Genomic DNA, 13,756 nt, shown 5'->3' on the forward strand with positions numbered 1-13,756 from the left:
GTATGCTAACACATATATATGGAATCTAAGAAAAAAAAATGTCATGAAGAGACTAGGGGTAGGACGGGAATAAAGCACAGACCTACTAGAGCATGGACTTGAGGATATGGGGAGGGGGAAGGGTAAGCTGTGACGAAGTGAGAGAGTGGCATGGGCATATATACACTTATTTATGTAAATAAAATTTACATTTATTTACATAAATGTAAAATAGATAGCTGGTGGGAAGCAGCCGCATGGCACAGGGGATCAGCTCGGTGCTTTGTGACCACCTAGAGGGGTGGGATAGGGAGGGTAAGGGGGAGGGAGACGCGGGAGGGAGGAGATATGGGAACATGTGTATGTGTATGGCTGATTCACTTTGTTGTAAAGCAGAAACTAACACACCATTGTAAAACAGTTATACTCCAATAAAGATGTTAAAAAAAATAAGTGGTGCTGGGAAAACTGGACAGCTACATGTAAAAGGATGAAATTAGAAAACTCCCTTACACCATACACAAAAATGAACTCAAAATGGATTAAAGACCTAAATGTAAGGCCAGACACTATCAAACTCTTAGAGACAAACATAGGCAGAACACTCTATAACATAAATCACAGCAAGATCCTTTTTGACCCACCTCCTAGAAAAATGGAAATAAAAACAAAAATAAACAAATGGAACATAATGAAACTTAAAAGCTTTTGCACAGCAAAGGAAACCATAAACAAGATGAAAAGACAACCCTCAGAATGGGAGAAAATACTTGCAAACGAAGCAAATTTTAAACAAAGGATTAATCTCCGAAATATACAAGCAGCTCATGCAGCTCAATATCAAAAAACAACCCATTACAAAAATGGGCAGAAGACCTAAATAGACATTTCTCCAAAGAGGATATACTGATTGCCACAAACACATGAAAGGATGCCCAGCATCACGAATCATTAGAGAAATGCAAATCAAAACTACAATGAGGTATCACCTCACACTGGTCAGAATAGCCATCATCAAAAATCTACAAATAGTAAATGCTGGAGAGGGTGTGGAGAAAAGGGAACCCTCTTGCACTGTTGGTGGGAATGTAAATTGATACAGCCACTATGGAGAACAGTATGGAGGTTCCTTAACAAACTTTTAGTGAGGTGGACGGACTTAGAGTCTGTCATACAGAGTGAAGTCAGAGAAAAACAAATACCGTATGCTAATGCATATATATGGAATCTAAAAAAAAAAGATTCTGAAGAAACTAAGGGCAGGACAGGAATAAGATTTTTATTCTTACCCAATTGCAAATTCAAAAATTGGCATAAAACCTAAAATAAAACCACCAAGAGTCTTCTGTATCCACCAGACAACTTAGTCTTTTTTTTAAGAAAATCACCATGACTGAACTCCAATAAGTTTTCGTTTTTTTAATTTTCAAAATTTTTATTTTTTATTCAAGTGCAGATAATTACAAGCATTTTTGTACTTATTGCCAAGAATTAACAAATATTAACTTTTCCATTTTCATTTCAGATATTTCATAAGAAATTAAACATCGTAGATAAAGTTGAGGTCTGCATTTTCCTCTGCTTCATTTCCCTCCCTCCACATAGACAACTTCCATTATAAATTTTATGGCAATCATTCAAAGCCATTTTTTATTTTTATCATGTTTAAATATGTGTATAGATACATACATTTAGTGCTGTTTGGGGGTATTTTAATTTACATAAACTTATAGCACTAATGTTCTCCAAGTCACTTTTCTCATTCAACATTACTTTTTGATGATCTGTGTTTTAACTGTTCTATGGTATTTCCTTGAATATATACATTATTAATACATAATACAGACGTTTTTTCATTTCCCTACTGATGAACATTTGGATTGTTTCAACTTTTTACTGTTACATAAAATATATCCTTCTATGGGTACCCTTGTGCATATGTGCAAGAATGTCTTTAAGATATATGCTGGGGCTTCCCTGGTGGCGCAGTGGTTGCGCGTCCGCCTGCCGATACAGGGGAACCGGGTTCGCGCCCCGGTCTGGGAGGATCCCACATGCCGCGGAGCGGCTGGGCCCGTGAGCCATGGCCGCTGGGCCTGCGCGTCCGGAGCCTGTGCTCCGCAACGGGAGAGGCCACAGCAAAGGGAGGCCCGCATACCACAAAAAAAAAAAAAAAAAAAAAAAAGATATATGCTGGTTCATGCAGTAGGAGTACTACTATTTGCCAAATTATACCAATTTACACTCTCGTTAGCAGTGATGAATTCTCACCAACACTAGATGTAGTCAGACTTTTATTTTTTGCCTGTGAAGGGTGTGACTATAATTTACATTTAAATTAAATGTAAATTAAAGACGTGGTGCATCTTTTCATGTTCATTAAACCTTATTTCCTCTTCTGTGAATTGCCCATTCTTATCTTTTATAAAATTTCCTATTGGATTTTCTTTCTCTCAATGATGTGTACACCTTTAGATAGTCTATTCATTTAACCCGTACGTATATAGCAAATACCTTCTCTTAGGTTGACACTTGTCTTTGTTTATGGGGTTTTTGTCCTCTAGGTTTTAATTTTAACATAGTCAAATTTATCAAATTTTGTTAATGATCTCTGCTATTTGTATATTGCATAAGAAATCCTTCCCTCTACTGAGGGAAGTTTTCATAGTTTCATTTTACACATCCTTTTCTTTAAAAAAAATTTTTTTTTTAATTCAGTTATTGCTGGGGTATAGTAACACTATTGACTTTTATAGAGCAATTTTGTATTCAAAAACCTTATTGAATTATGTCATTCTAATATTTTGTCTGTAAATCCTCTAGAATTTTCTGTGTAGACTTACTGTATACAAACACTAACATTTTAAAATCTATTTTATTTAACATCATCATTTTAAAACTTAACCTTTAATATGGAAAATTTCAAACAAACAAGAGATAAGAATCTGTCACTTGCAGGAATTCCCTGGTGGTCCAGTGGTTAGGACTCTGCCCTTTCAGGGTTGAGCACTTTCACTGCCTCACTGTTGGTGTCTGGGTTCAATCCCTGGTTAGGCAACTAAAATCCCGCTGTGCGGCGCAGCCAAAAAAGAATTTTTCATTTGTCCTGTATAATTTCTCACTTTGTGATTCTGCTGATTGTAATATCTAGGGGCTTGATTGGTTTTCTTTTTTTGTTTCCTCATTTGTTTTTGCAAAATTTTTTTCTGGAGACTTTTTTTTAAATACAAGGAAACATTTTCAATTATCATTAAGAAATGTGCTGTTTGTAGTTGTTGTTTTTTTATATGCACATTGTTTAAGGACGCTTCCTTCCATTCTAGTTACCTTTTTTTTTTGTCATAAATGTTGAATGTTATCAAATACTTTTTCTTTCATTTATTCATTTGCTTTCAACTTAAACCCTTGGCAGAGAAATAAAATTTGGAAGAATTTTATGTCTAGATCCATACCTAGGACTTTACTCTGGCATCTGGTAATGTCTCTTCCCACAGGTTAAAAATCCATGATGCCAAAGTGATGTGCTCAGCCAGGACACATGGTCCCTTTCTAGACACACTTCTGACAACCAACTAGCCCAAATAGCTCCAAGCCTTGCTCAGGTCTCTGACAGAACTGTGCCAATACTGTATGCCAGGAGTGTATAGACAGAGCTTAGAAATGTGAGGTGGGGAGTCCACATATACATATACACCAGGGTCCGCATGAACAAATCCAGGGGTGGGAAAAGGGGGGCAGTCTGTAGGTCAGGGGCCAACTCTCACTGCATTGCCATATTTTGTCATGAAACTCCATGAAGTCAGAGAATTCTAAATTCAAACCTTGTCTTCCAGGTCATTATGAAGATATATTTGTCAAGAGAACAAAACATTTTAATAGTTTGGTAGCTTTATTTATAACTTTTAAGAGAAATAGAATGTAGGCCTCAATTTGTACCCTGCAAATGTTGGTGGGATACCTGACTAGTGAATTTATAGCTTAGTTAAAAACTGCATTTCATCAGTACTATTAGATTTTACAATCTGATTGACATTTTTAGTATGGTATCTTTAAGACAAATACCACCCTGAACAGTGAACCCACGTATTAGAATATAGAGGTTAAAAGCTCAGATTTTGGAGTAAGCCAAATCTTGCTTCTAATCTAGGTTCATTTGCTATGTAACTTTGAGGAAGTGACTTGATATTTCTGAGCCTCAATTTCACCTGTAAAATGGGAATAATAGGATCTATCTCACGGCTGTTTTGAGGATTAAATCTAATACACATTAAGTGTTTAGGATAGTGACTGGCACGTAAGTGCTCAATAAACTGCAGCTATTTTAAGGGAAAGGTTTTTTTGTTTTTTTAAGAATGCTAATTTTTAAAAAATATTTATTTGGCTGCGTCGGGTCTTAGGTGCAGCACGCGGGATCCTCTCCAGTTGTGGCGCATGGGCTCTAGAGTGCATGAGCTCAGTAGTTGTGGCATGCGGGCTCCAGAGCCCGCGGGCTTTGTTGCTCCGCAGCACGTGGGATCTTAATTCCCCAATCAGAGATTGAACCCACGTCCCCTGCATTGGAAGGTGGATTCTTAACCACTGGACCACAAGGGAAGTCCCTTTAAGGGAAAATGTTGACTGCTACTAGCTAGGCACTATACTAAGTTCTTTATCTGCAGTGTATCACAAAAATCCTTGTAATAACCCAGATACTACTGTTATCTCCATTTTATGTAAAAAGAAATTAAAGCTAATGCAAATGATCTTTCAAACAACCCTGTCAGGACAGCAGAACATATATTAATCCCATTTTGTGAAGATGAGAAATGACTCCCAATTTCCAAAAGACCTGCTCACTTCCAGGAAGATGGTGATCAGTAGAGCCAGAATCATTAGAGCCACTCTCTGACTTCTACTTCAGTACTGTTTTCACTGTACCACACTGCCTCTGAAGTAAGGTTAATATTGCTATTTTCAAAAAATGTGTAAATTCAAATGTTTTACATTGATATTCCTAAATATTAAAAAGAAAGGATTCCTTTTTTGTTATTTTGAGAACAAAGGTATAATGGATTTACCCCACCCCCAAAATAAAACATTAAAAGACCTTAAATCTAAAAATCTTGCTTAGTGGATGTTTCACAAAACTTCAAAATTTACATAAAGAAAAGTCAAGTATCCCAAAATCATTCCTCATTGGCAAATATCAATTATCTTTCAAAAAAGATACTATTTTGTCAATGTCTCCTGGCCAGAATATAAATTACAAGGCAGAGGTTTTATCTAGTTTGTTCAATGTATCACCTAGAATCATGTACATAAAAGGTGCTTAGTAAATATTTACTGATTTAACAATTATATAAATTCACATAAAATCTATGTCATTTTCTCTGTGATAGATGCCAGTGTTATGGATAGGTATTAGCTTGAACCATATACAAAACTGCTGCTACTCAATTACTTTTCACCTACAAAGAGGCACTTTCATATGGTTCAACCTCATTGTTTTTAAAAAGCTTTCTGGAGTATAACATTACAAAGTAAAGAAGTAAACAGATATTGTGAAAGCTAAGACAGAAATGGAGAAATTTTTTCTCCTAAGAAAAATTTATTATACGAAAGCTGCCAAAGGCTTCAGGTCCTATGCTGAGATATTCTCAAGAATCATCTATAACACTTGCACACTTTTAAAGAGGATCATTATTCACATTTTTTTGCATTTAAAATAACTCCCGTTTTGGTGTTTATGTACATATACACTCACATGTGTAAATATGAAAAACGTATTAAGAACATGGACTATATTTCTCCTTATTAGCTAATTCTGATTTCATGTAAATGTTCAAGTATCTAATTAGGTATAATGCTAACTATTATCAATGAGTAAAATAAATTCCAGTCTCCAGAGATCACATTAAAAAGCTAATCTGGACATATTACCTTTTCCAATACACTAACACATTGGGCTAAAAAAGGTGATTGATATGTAGTTACTCCACATTTAATTTTCTTCATCATTAGAAATATACCTAACATTAATACATTTCTTTAGGTAGACTACTTCAAAAAGTATCATAGGAAAACCACATTTTAGTCCCTGTTTTACTGATGTCCTTTTCTTCTACATTTCCAAGAAAAACCCAGACTAATGTAGCTTTACTAATGTCCCTTAAAAGAGAGAAAGAGAAATGTCAAAATATGTCCAAACAAATCTGCTTTACATTTCTAGAAATAAAAGAATGTCACTTAAACATGACAGTTTCTAATTTTTATACATAATTTTGTCCAACTAGACCTTAAGATTATATAACTAACATTCCAAAAATCACAACTTTTAAATATATATGAAATAAAGAAAGTATCTGGGCTATAAAAGATTTTAATATCAAATAAAGTATAATTTACATGATTAAAAGGTTTTGATTTCCATTCTACTTAAATAGTGTAAGAAGCTGACAAAGTATAGTTTCTAAGTAACATCAAATGATTTTTATCTTCTCATATTTCAAATGAAATGTTAATGGCCTAAAACTAAACAATCTTCCATGAATGACAATAAGCAAGGGTAGCACATATCATCAGCAAGTTATCAAATGTTGCAAGTTCATATTTTTCTTGTTTGTGATCCCCAAACTGGCAGCATTTTCATTTCATCCACTCTATTCTTATGTATTTGAAAAGCAGGTGTTATCCATCTACCACATGAGCACTGTTCACCATGCCAATTGAAAGAACCCAACTTGGCATTGCATTTGGGGCAAAGAAGCTGAAATAAAATAAATGTGTTACTTCATTCATTCACTTTTATACAAAACAAATAATTATCTTTGGTAATATATGATATAAAAACAGGTAAGACATGGCTCATACCTTCAAGGAGTTGATGATCTAATCAGTGAGATGTAACAGCAATTTACTGTAATAGATAGTAGACTACAATAATTGTGTAAGAATTATGTTGTACTCTGGGAGTTTAGAGGAGGAATACATTAATTCCAGCATTAAGGGAGAAAGGTGAAGGTTGAAATGTGAAACAGAAGGTTTTGTGACTGTTTTGTGACTGTGGCACATGTGTTGACTTTTAAATCACCAACGAGTTATACAGAAAGTCTGGGCATAAAACTCAGAAACTAGAATTGATTACATAAATATCTTAAATTTTAGTTTGACAAAATATACCACATTCCTCAAAACAATTAAACATAGAGTTACTATATGATCCAGAATTCCACTTCTAGGTATATACCCCAGAGATAAAAGCAGGGACTCAAACAGATATTTGTATACCCATGTTCATAGCAGCATTATTCACAATACCCAAAGGGAAGAAGCAACCCAAATGTCCATGGATAGATGAACGGATAAACAAAATGTGGTAGCCTATACATAAAATGGAATACTATTCAGCACTAAAAAGGAAACTCTGATACATGCGATAACATGGATGAACCTTGAGGACATTATACCAAGTGCAATAAGCCAGTCACAAAAGGACAAATATATGTGTAATTCCACTTTATGAGGTACCTGGAGTAGTCAAATTCACAAAGACAGAAAGTAGAATGGTGGTTGCCAGGGCCTGGCGGGAGTGGTATGCAGAATTAGTGTTTAATGGGTATGGCATTTCAGTTGGGGAAGATGGTGGTGACGGTTGCACAACAAATGTGAATGTTCTCAAGGCTACTGAATTATACACTTAAAAATAGTTAAAATGGTAAATTTATGTTATGAATATTTTACCACAATTTAAAAAACCCACATTCACAATATATATATGTCATTTATGCTGTATACCTTCAACTTATACAGTGCTGTATGTCAATTATATCTCAAAAAACTGAGGAAAAAAATGTATCACAAAGCTGAGATAAGCAACAGACTGGAGAAAATATCTGTAACATATCACACAAAACATTAACTCTAGACTATATAAAGAACTCCTACAAATCCATTAGAAAAAGACAAAACCCACAGAAAAATGGGCCAAGGACATGAAGGAAATTTACTGTAAAAGAAAATATAAATGGCTCATAGTATATAAAGATGTTGGTCTCAGTAGTAGTCATGGAGATTCAAATTAAAACATTTTAGGATTAACATTTTTCATCTCAGACTGACAGATTGACAAAACCTTACCAATTTTACAATATCCATTATGTCAAGGGTATGGGGAAATGAGTACATGCATTCAACATTAGTGACAGGCAAATTTGTAGGGGCATTGTTAACGTCAGCCCAGACTATCAGTAATATTTACAATGTGCACACTCCTCAAGCCAGGAATTCCACTTTTAGGTATATATTCTGTAAGAAAATTCAAATAAGTGTACAAAGAAGTATGCACAAATGTGATCTAGAATATTTCACAAAAACGCCTTTATCTCGTGTGTTTTCTGGGTTAAATAAAAGCAGCAAGGGAATTCCCTGGCAGTCCAGTGGTTAAGACTCCACACTGCCACTGCCGAGGGCCCAGGGTCAATCCCTGGTTGGGGAACTAGGATCCCACAAGCTGCAAGGCACGCCCAAAAAAACAATAAACAAAAGCAGCAAGGCAAAAGCACAAGCCACAAAAGAAAAAAACAGATAAAGTGGACTTCAACAAATAATATCATCAAGAATGGGAAGTGACTGCTGTACAAGGTTTATTTGGTAGCGATATAAATGGTGATGTTGCAAAAACCTCTGTGAATATACTAAAAACCAGTGAACTGTACACTTTCAATGGGTAAATTATATGGTAAGTGAATTATACCTCATTAAAGCAGCATTATCTGAAACCATGGGTTTGAATATAGGGTACCTCTTTCTAGGCAAGACACTAACTAATGCAAACTAAGTTTCCTCACATATAAAATGTGAATATATGTGTGCTCGATTTTATAAAGTTATTGTATTCTTCAAATGAAATAATACAGTGAAAAGGTTTCATAAAATACCATACAAACTTATACAAACTTTAAACATCATTATATCTTAGATTTAGAATTTTTTTTTTTTTTTTTTTTTTTTTTTTTTTTGCGGTACGCGGGCCTCTCACTGCTGTGGCCTCTCCCGTTGTGGGGCACAGGCTCACTGCTGTGGCCTCTCCCGTTGCGGAGCACAGGCTCCGGACGCACCGGCTCAGCGGCCATGGCCCATGGGCCCAGCCGCTCCGCGGCATGTGGGATCCTCCCGGACCGGGGGACGAGCCCGTGTGCCCTGCATCGGCAGGCGGACTCTCAACCACTGCGCCACCAGGGAAGCCCTAGAATATCTCTAGATTAATATCATGTAAACCTAAAGGAGAATTGTGGCTGTCACAGGATGCTCATATGAGCTGCATTCTTTAGAATTAACAGGAAATGAAAAAGAATCTCATAACAAACATACAAAACTGAAAGATCAAGAAAACAAATACACAGAGCCAAAAGAGAAAAAAAGGAAGATTAAGAAGAAATTTAAAATCTAATTTTAAAATCCTTGATTTGCCCTACTTCTTACAAAGCTCAAGTTTTTTTAAATATATTCTAATTAGTTTGTTAGTCTTAATTTGAAAAAATACAAACAATAGCCTTAAAGGAATTAATTAACTTAGACCAACAGCTTTCCACCAAAAGTGGTTCACTATTTTACATCAGCTGGATTTTATTTGACTAATTTATCTTTGATAAAGTCTTATCTATATTAGAAAGATATTAAACTAGAAAGAAAGCAGTTGGAGTAAAATGCTAGTTAAAATATGGTTTAAATTGAAAGGAACAAAATATAGATGACATAATAAAACCATAGAAAGTAAAATGTGTTCTCACCTGTCCATCCATCACTCCCAACAAAGTGGATTCCATCCACTGCACAGGTTCAATGAAATAAGATGTACATTGAGCCTGACTCCCTGTAGTAAGCATGAGGGACGGTGTCATTCTCTTGTGGGCAAAGGCTATAGGACCACTTCCTTCATTATGATCCAAAATGCTAGAACTTCGAAATAAAGATTGCCTGCAACCCCCAAACAAACAAAAACATTAATGACTTGCAAAAGGATGAAATAGATTAAATGTGCAGTATTTCTTAGGGGGCAAATTAATATAACATTGATTATGCTACTTTAATTTTCAATAACTTCTACAAGTAACTGCATTACTTTTACTTTTAAGAATTCATATTCTTCTTGAAACCAAATTTGAATATGAAATTTCTGTATTATTCAATTAAACAAATTCCTCCTACAAGATTTTAAGAAACTGAAACTTTCAGTACTTTTCAGCTCCTGAGACAAAATAAAATCTCCAGAGGATACAAAATATTTTACCTGCACTTTCTACATTTGTAGAGAACCCCATCTTTCAATCCTTGTGTAATGGCGGATGGGTCAACAGCAAAGAGTTCTTGAGGTAAGTTCTGCAATTCTACATGACACAAAATGTATCCATTTGTCAAAATCAACTCTGCATTTTCAGACAAAATTCAGCTAATGTCAAATTGAGGCAAGTAGTGCTAACTTCAGAAATTTAAAAAAAAAAAAAATTCTCCATTGTTGAGAAATCAGGATGAGGTAGGAGGGCACAGTGATCAAGCCCTTGGGTTCCAGGCACAGACTGCCTGAGTTCAACTTCAAGCCAGCCACTTAGAAACCTTGTGACCCTGAACAAGCTATTTCTTGCTAAACCATGGTTTCAAAAGAAAATAAAAGTACCTATCTCAAGGGATTGCTGGAAAAAGAGATAATGCTCCTGAAACATTTGGTGTCAGAGTAAACAGCATCTAGAAAGGACCAAACACGTACTACCAATTATTACTCACCTGGATACTTCTCTGTAACCTTTTGTAAACGATACTGTTTATAAATTGCACTAGAGGTATCTACTTCACATCCCATTGCCTGGTATAATTTCAGTTGCCACTCAAACCCCTCATTCATCCTGCAAGGACAAACAAACAAAGAGTTAATTTTTCTTTAAATAAATAAAATCACATCACAAAAGCAGAATTATTACTACGGAAAAGAACTCACTTAGCCTCTGGTTTGACAGTCTTAAGGTTTTCATAGGCTTTTTCAAAGGTAAGTTGGTCAGTCTTCATCATAAAAGCAGTCATTACAGCCACACTTCGACTGACCCCTGCGTGACTGAAAAAGAAACCTTTAAAATATCAAATAGCAACAATTTTAAAAAACCAAAAAAACCCAGCCCCCCATTAATGGTAAAGTTCAGGTCCACTTCTTGTCTGCTTCTTCTACTCAAATAAACCCTTTGCCTCTGAATTACTACCGCTGTGCAAAAGAATTATTCCCTTATTTCCTTATTCATTTTGAATTCTGAACCATATGAAGGTATTACCTATTCAAAAATAATTACACTAATTTTTTTTAACATTTTATAATGGCTTCATAAAAAATCTAAACTCCTTTGCTGGCTTTAAAGGCCCTGGAGATCTGATCCCAGACTTCTTTCCCTTTTATCACTACCTTATGTCCTTTATGTAATATTTAGAACAAATGCTGGCAGTAAAAGTGCTGGCTCAATAAATGTAAACTACCGTTTACATATCTTTACATATCTTTACTATCGCTTACATATCTTTTACTATCTTTTTGCCATTGCTATCACCTACTCCATCTTTCCCCTAGGAATGGCTTAGGGATCCTTTACGTCCTAACCAATTTTTCTCTCCCCAAATTTCCCCTACATCAGCCACCCCGCCTCAAACAAAAGCAATGGAAATAATCTCCTCTTCCTCTGAAGTTTGAATAACCTTAACCTTTGTTAATCTCTTACTACACACCTCGCATCCTTGTCTGCATTACAATAATCTGGGTATGTGTGTGGCTTCTCGTGAACAGATTTAAACTCTGTAGGTGCAGGCACTTTTGTCATTTACCTGAAGATTCCTCCTACCTCCGAAACAAAACTCAGCGGCTGCAGAATGAACCAACACAAACTGAATGAATGAAAGCCTGCACGCCATCAGGGGCCCACCTCCTGCCCGATCCTCTCTGACACAAGCCAGTGCGAGAGGGAGAAGGAGAAGGTTCTAGTGGCTGACAGCCCCTTCGTCCTCTTCTGGGGCCTGGGAGAAGGGTGAGGGGGGGCAGGCTGGAAGCGTGGCGGGTTGCTCTCCCCACGGACCCGGCCACTCACCAATGCACCAGCACCGCGCGGCCCTCGGCGCGGGCCTGGCCGATGAAGGCCACGCACCGGTCCAGATGGGTAAGCAGGTCGGTCTCGGGTTTGTCCAGCGCTGGCACGAAGAGACTCCGTAGACCCTCGACCCCAGCCCCCGTGTTGAAGTCGGGCTCCTCCGAGTCCACCGTCAGCACGGCCGTGATGCCCGCCTCCCTCAGGTGGTCCGGCTCCGCGACTGCCGCAGCTCCACCCAGGAACAGCCCCGGCCGCACCTCCAGCATGTGCTCAGCGGAGCTGGCCCGGGTCCGGGTACCGGTCGTGCGCTCGCAGCCATGGCTCTCGTACTGAGGCTCCAACATGGCGGCGCCCGGAAGCCGGACTGCGGAGGGCCCTACCATAGAGTAGGGGGTCGGCTAGAACGTCCTTCATCTAGGACCAGCCGGCGTGAGTTGCGCTGCCGCTCCCTCGGGGGACCACGTCGACCGCGGGAATATGGATTTACTGGGGGAAGGTGACGTTACTGCGGCTGGGGCGGAGCTAAACCCCGTTCAGAACCACTTCTGGACCCTTGTCTCTACCCGGCTCCCCCAACTTGGTGGGAGAGGATAAACTAACGCTAATACAGGGCTTCTCAGACTCTTAGGGTTGAGATTTTCTGGATTTTCTGCAGGAGCAGAAAATGGGGTCAAACTGAAATGATGGTCCCACCAACTGAATCAGCAGCATAATTTTATGCATTTGAAATAAAACATTTTTTCAATGCTTATGAAGCCATTAGTTTGTAGTTCTTCTCTTGTGACTATTTTTCCTTTTTTTTTCTTTTTGTCCCTTTTTTTATTGGTATGTGAACCCTTTTCTTGTTGATGTATACTGTTCTATATATTTGAAGATATTAATCCCATGGTTTTGTGTGTCAGTGCCCTCCAGCCAAAGACCACCAAGAATCCACCTGTAGTTAAGTAAATTGGGTTTATTACTCAACGATGAACTGGAGAAATTCGGGAAATCTAGGTAAGAGAGTGTTAGGAAGATCCTATTACAGGATTTGAGCTTGTATTAGATGAGTTTGGGCTAAGGGTCTAAGGGACTAAGCATCTAAAGAAGCAGGACTTTGCTCTGGATTGGATGCTGTCAGGAAGTGGGGGTGATTCTATGACTGGGTATATTAATACATCTTACCTAAGGGAGGGAAGGCTAGAGAGACACTAAAGCTGTAATTGGTCAAGAAGTAGCAGTCAGTCATGGTACTGGCATAAAGACCAAAACATGGACCAATGGAACAGAATAGAGAGCCCAGAAATAAACCCTCACATAAATGCTCAAATGATCTTCAGCAAGGGTACCAAGACCACACAATGGTCTGGGCAACAACTTTTTGGTTATGACACCAAAAGCAATAAGTGGGACTATGTCAGACTAAAAAGCTTCTGCATAGCAAAGGAAGCAATCAACAAAGTAAAAAGCAATCAAACCTAAAGAATGGGAGAAAATACTTGCAAACCATAGATTGCATAAGGGGTTAATATTCAAAATATATAAGGGACTCACACAACTCAACTGAAAAAAAAATTAGAAAATGGGCAGAGAAACTGAATAGAGACTTCCTCCCAAAGAATGCATACAAATGGCCCACAGGTACATGAACGGATCCTCAGTATTACTAATCAGCAGGGAAATATCAAAACAAATCAAAACCA

At 37.4% G+C, this 13,756-nt stretch overlaps 1 protein-coding gene across 1 annotated transcript; it reads right to left on the bottom strand.

The window, feature by feature from the left end:
• Positions 1-1,505: 1,505 nt before the first annotated feature.
• Positions 1,506-12,525, bottom strand: DUSP12 (dual specificity phosphatase 12). Its single transcript, XM_007120740.4, has 6 exons — positions 12,075-12,525; positions 10,949-11,062; positions 10,738-10,856; positions 10,247-10,343; positions 9,747-9,933; positions 1,506-6,724 (listed from the first exon to the last, which is right to left on the bottom strand). Exons 1-6 carry the CDS (start codon positions 12,455-12,457, stop codon positions 6,563-6,565), a joined length of 1,062 nt encoding a protein of 353 aa, XP_007120802.1. The 5' UTR covers positions 12,458-12,525; the 3' UTR covers positions 1,506-6,562.
• Positions 12,526-13,756: the final 1,231 nt, after the last annotated feature.

The sequence above is a fragment of the Physeter macrocephalus genome, chromosome 4, assembly GCF_002837175.3.
Source record: "Physeter macrocephalus isolate SW-GA chromosome 4, ASM283717v5, whole genome shotgun sequence".
Classification (NCBI taxonomy): Eukaryota; Metazoa; Chordata; class Mammalia; order Artiodactyla; family Physeteridae; genus Physeter; species Physeter macrocephalus.

Excerpts from the sequence above, each read along its gene's own strand:
- DUSP12 (XM_007120740.4), bottom strand. The coding sequence starts at position 12,457 with ATGGTAGGGCCCTCCGCAGTCCGGCTTCCGGGCGCCGCCATGTTGGAG. Across the intron at positions 11,063-12,074 it reads CGCGCGGTGCTGGTGCATTG|TCACGCAGGGGTCAGTCGAA; the intron begins GTGAGTGGCCGG and ends TTTCTTTTTCAG. Across the intron at positions 10,857-10,948 it reads ACTGTCAAACCAGAGGCTAA|GATGAATGAGGGGTTTGAGT; the intron begins GTGAGTTCTTTT and ends TTGTCCTTGCAG.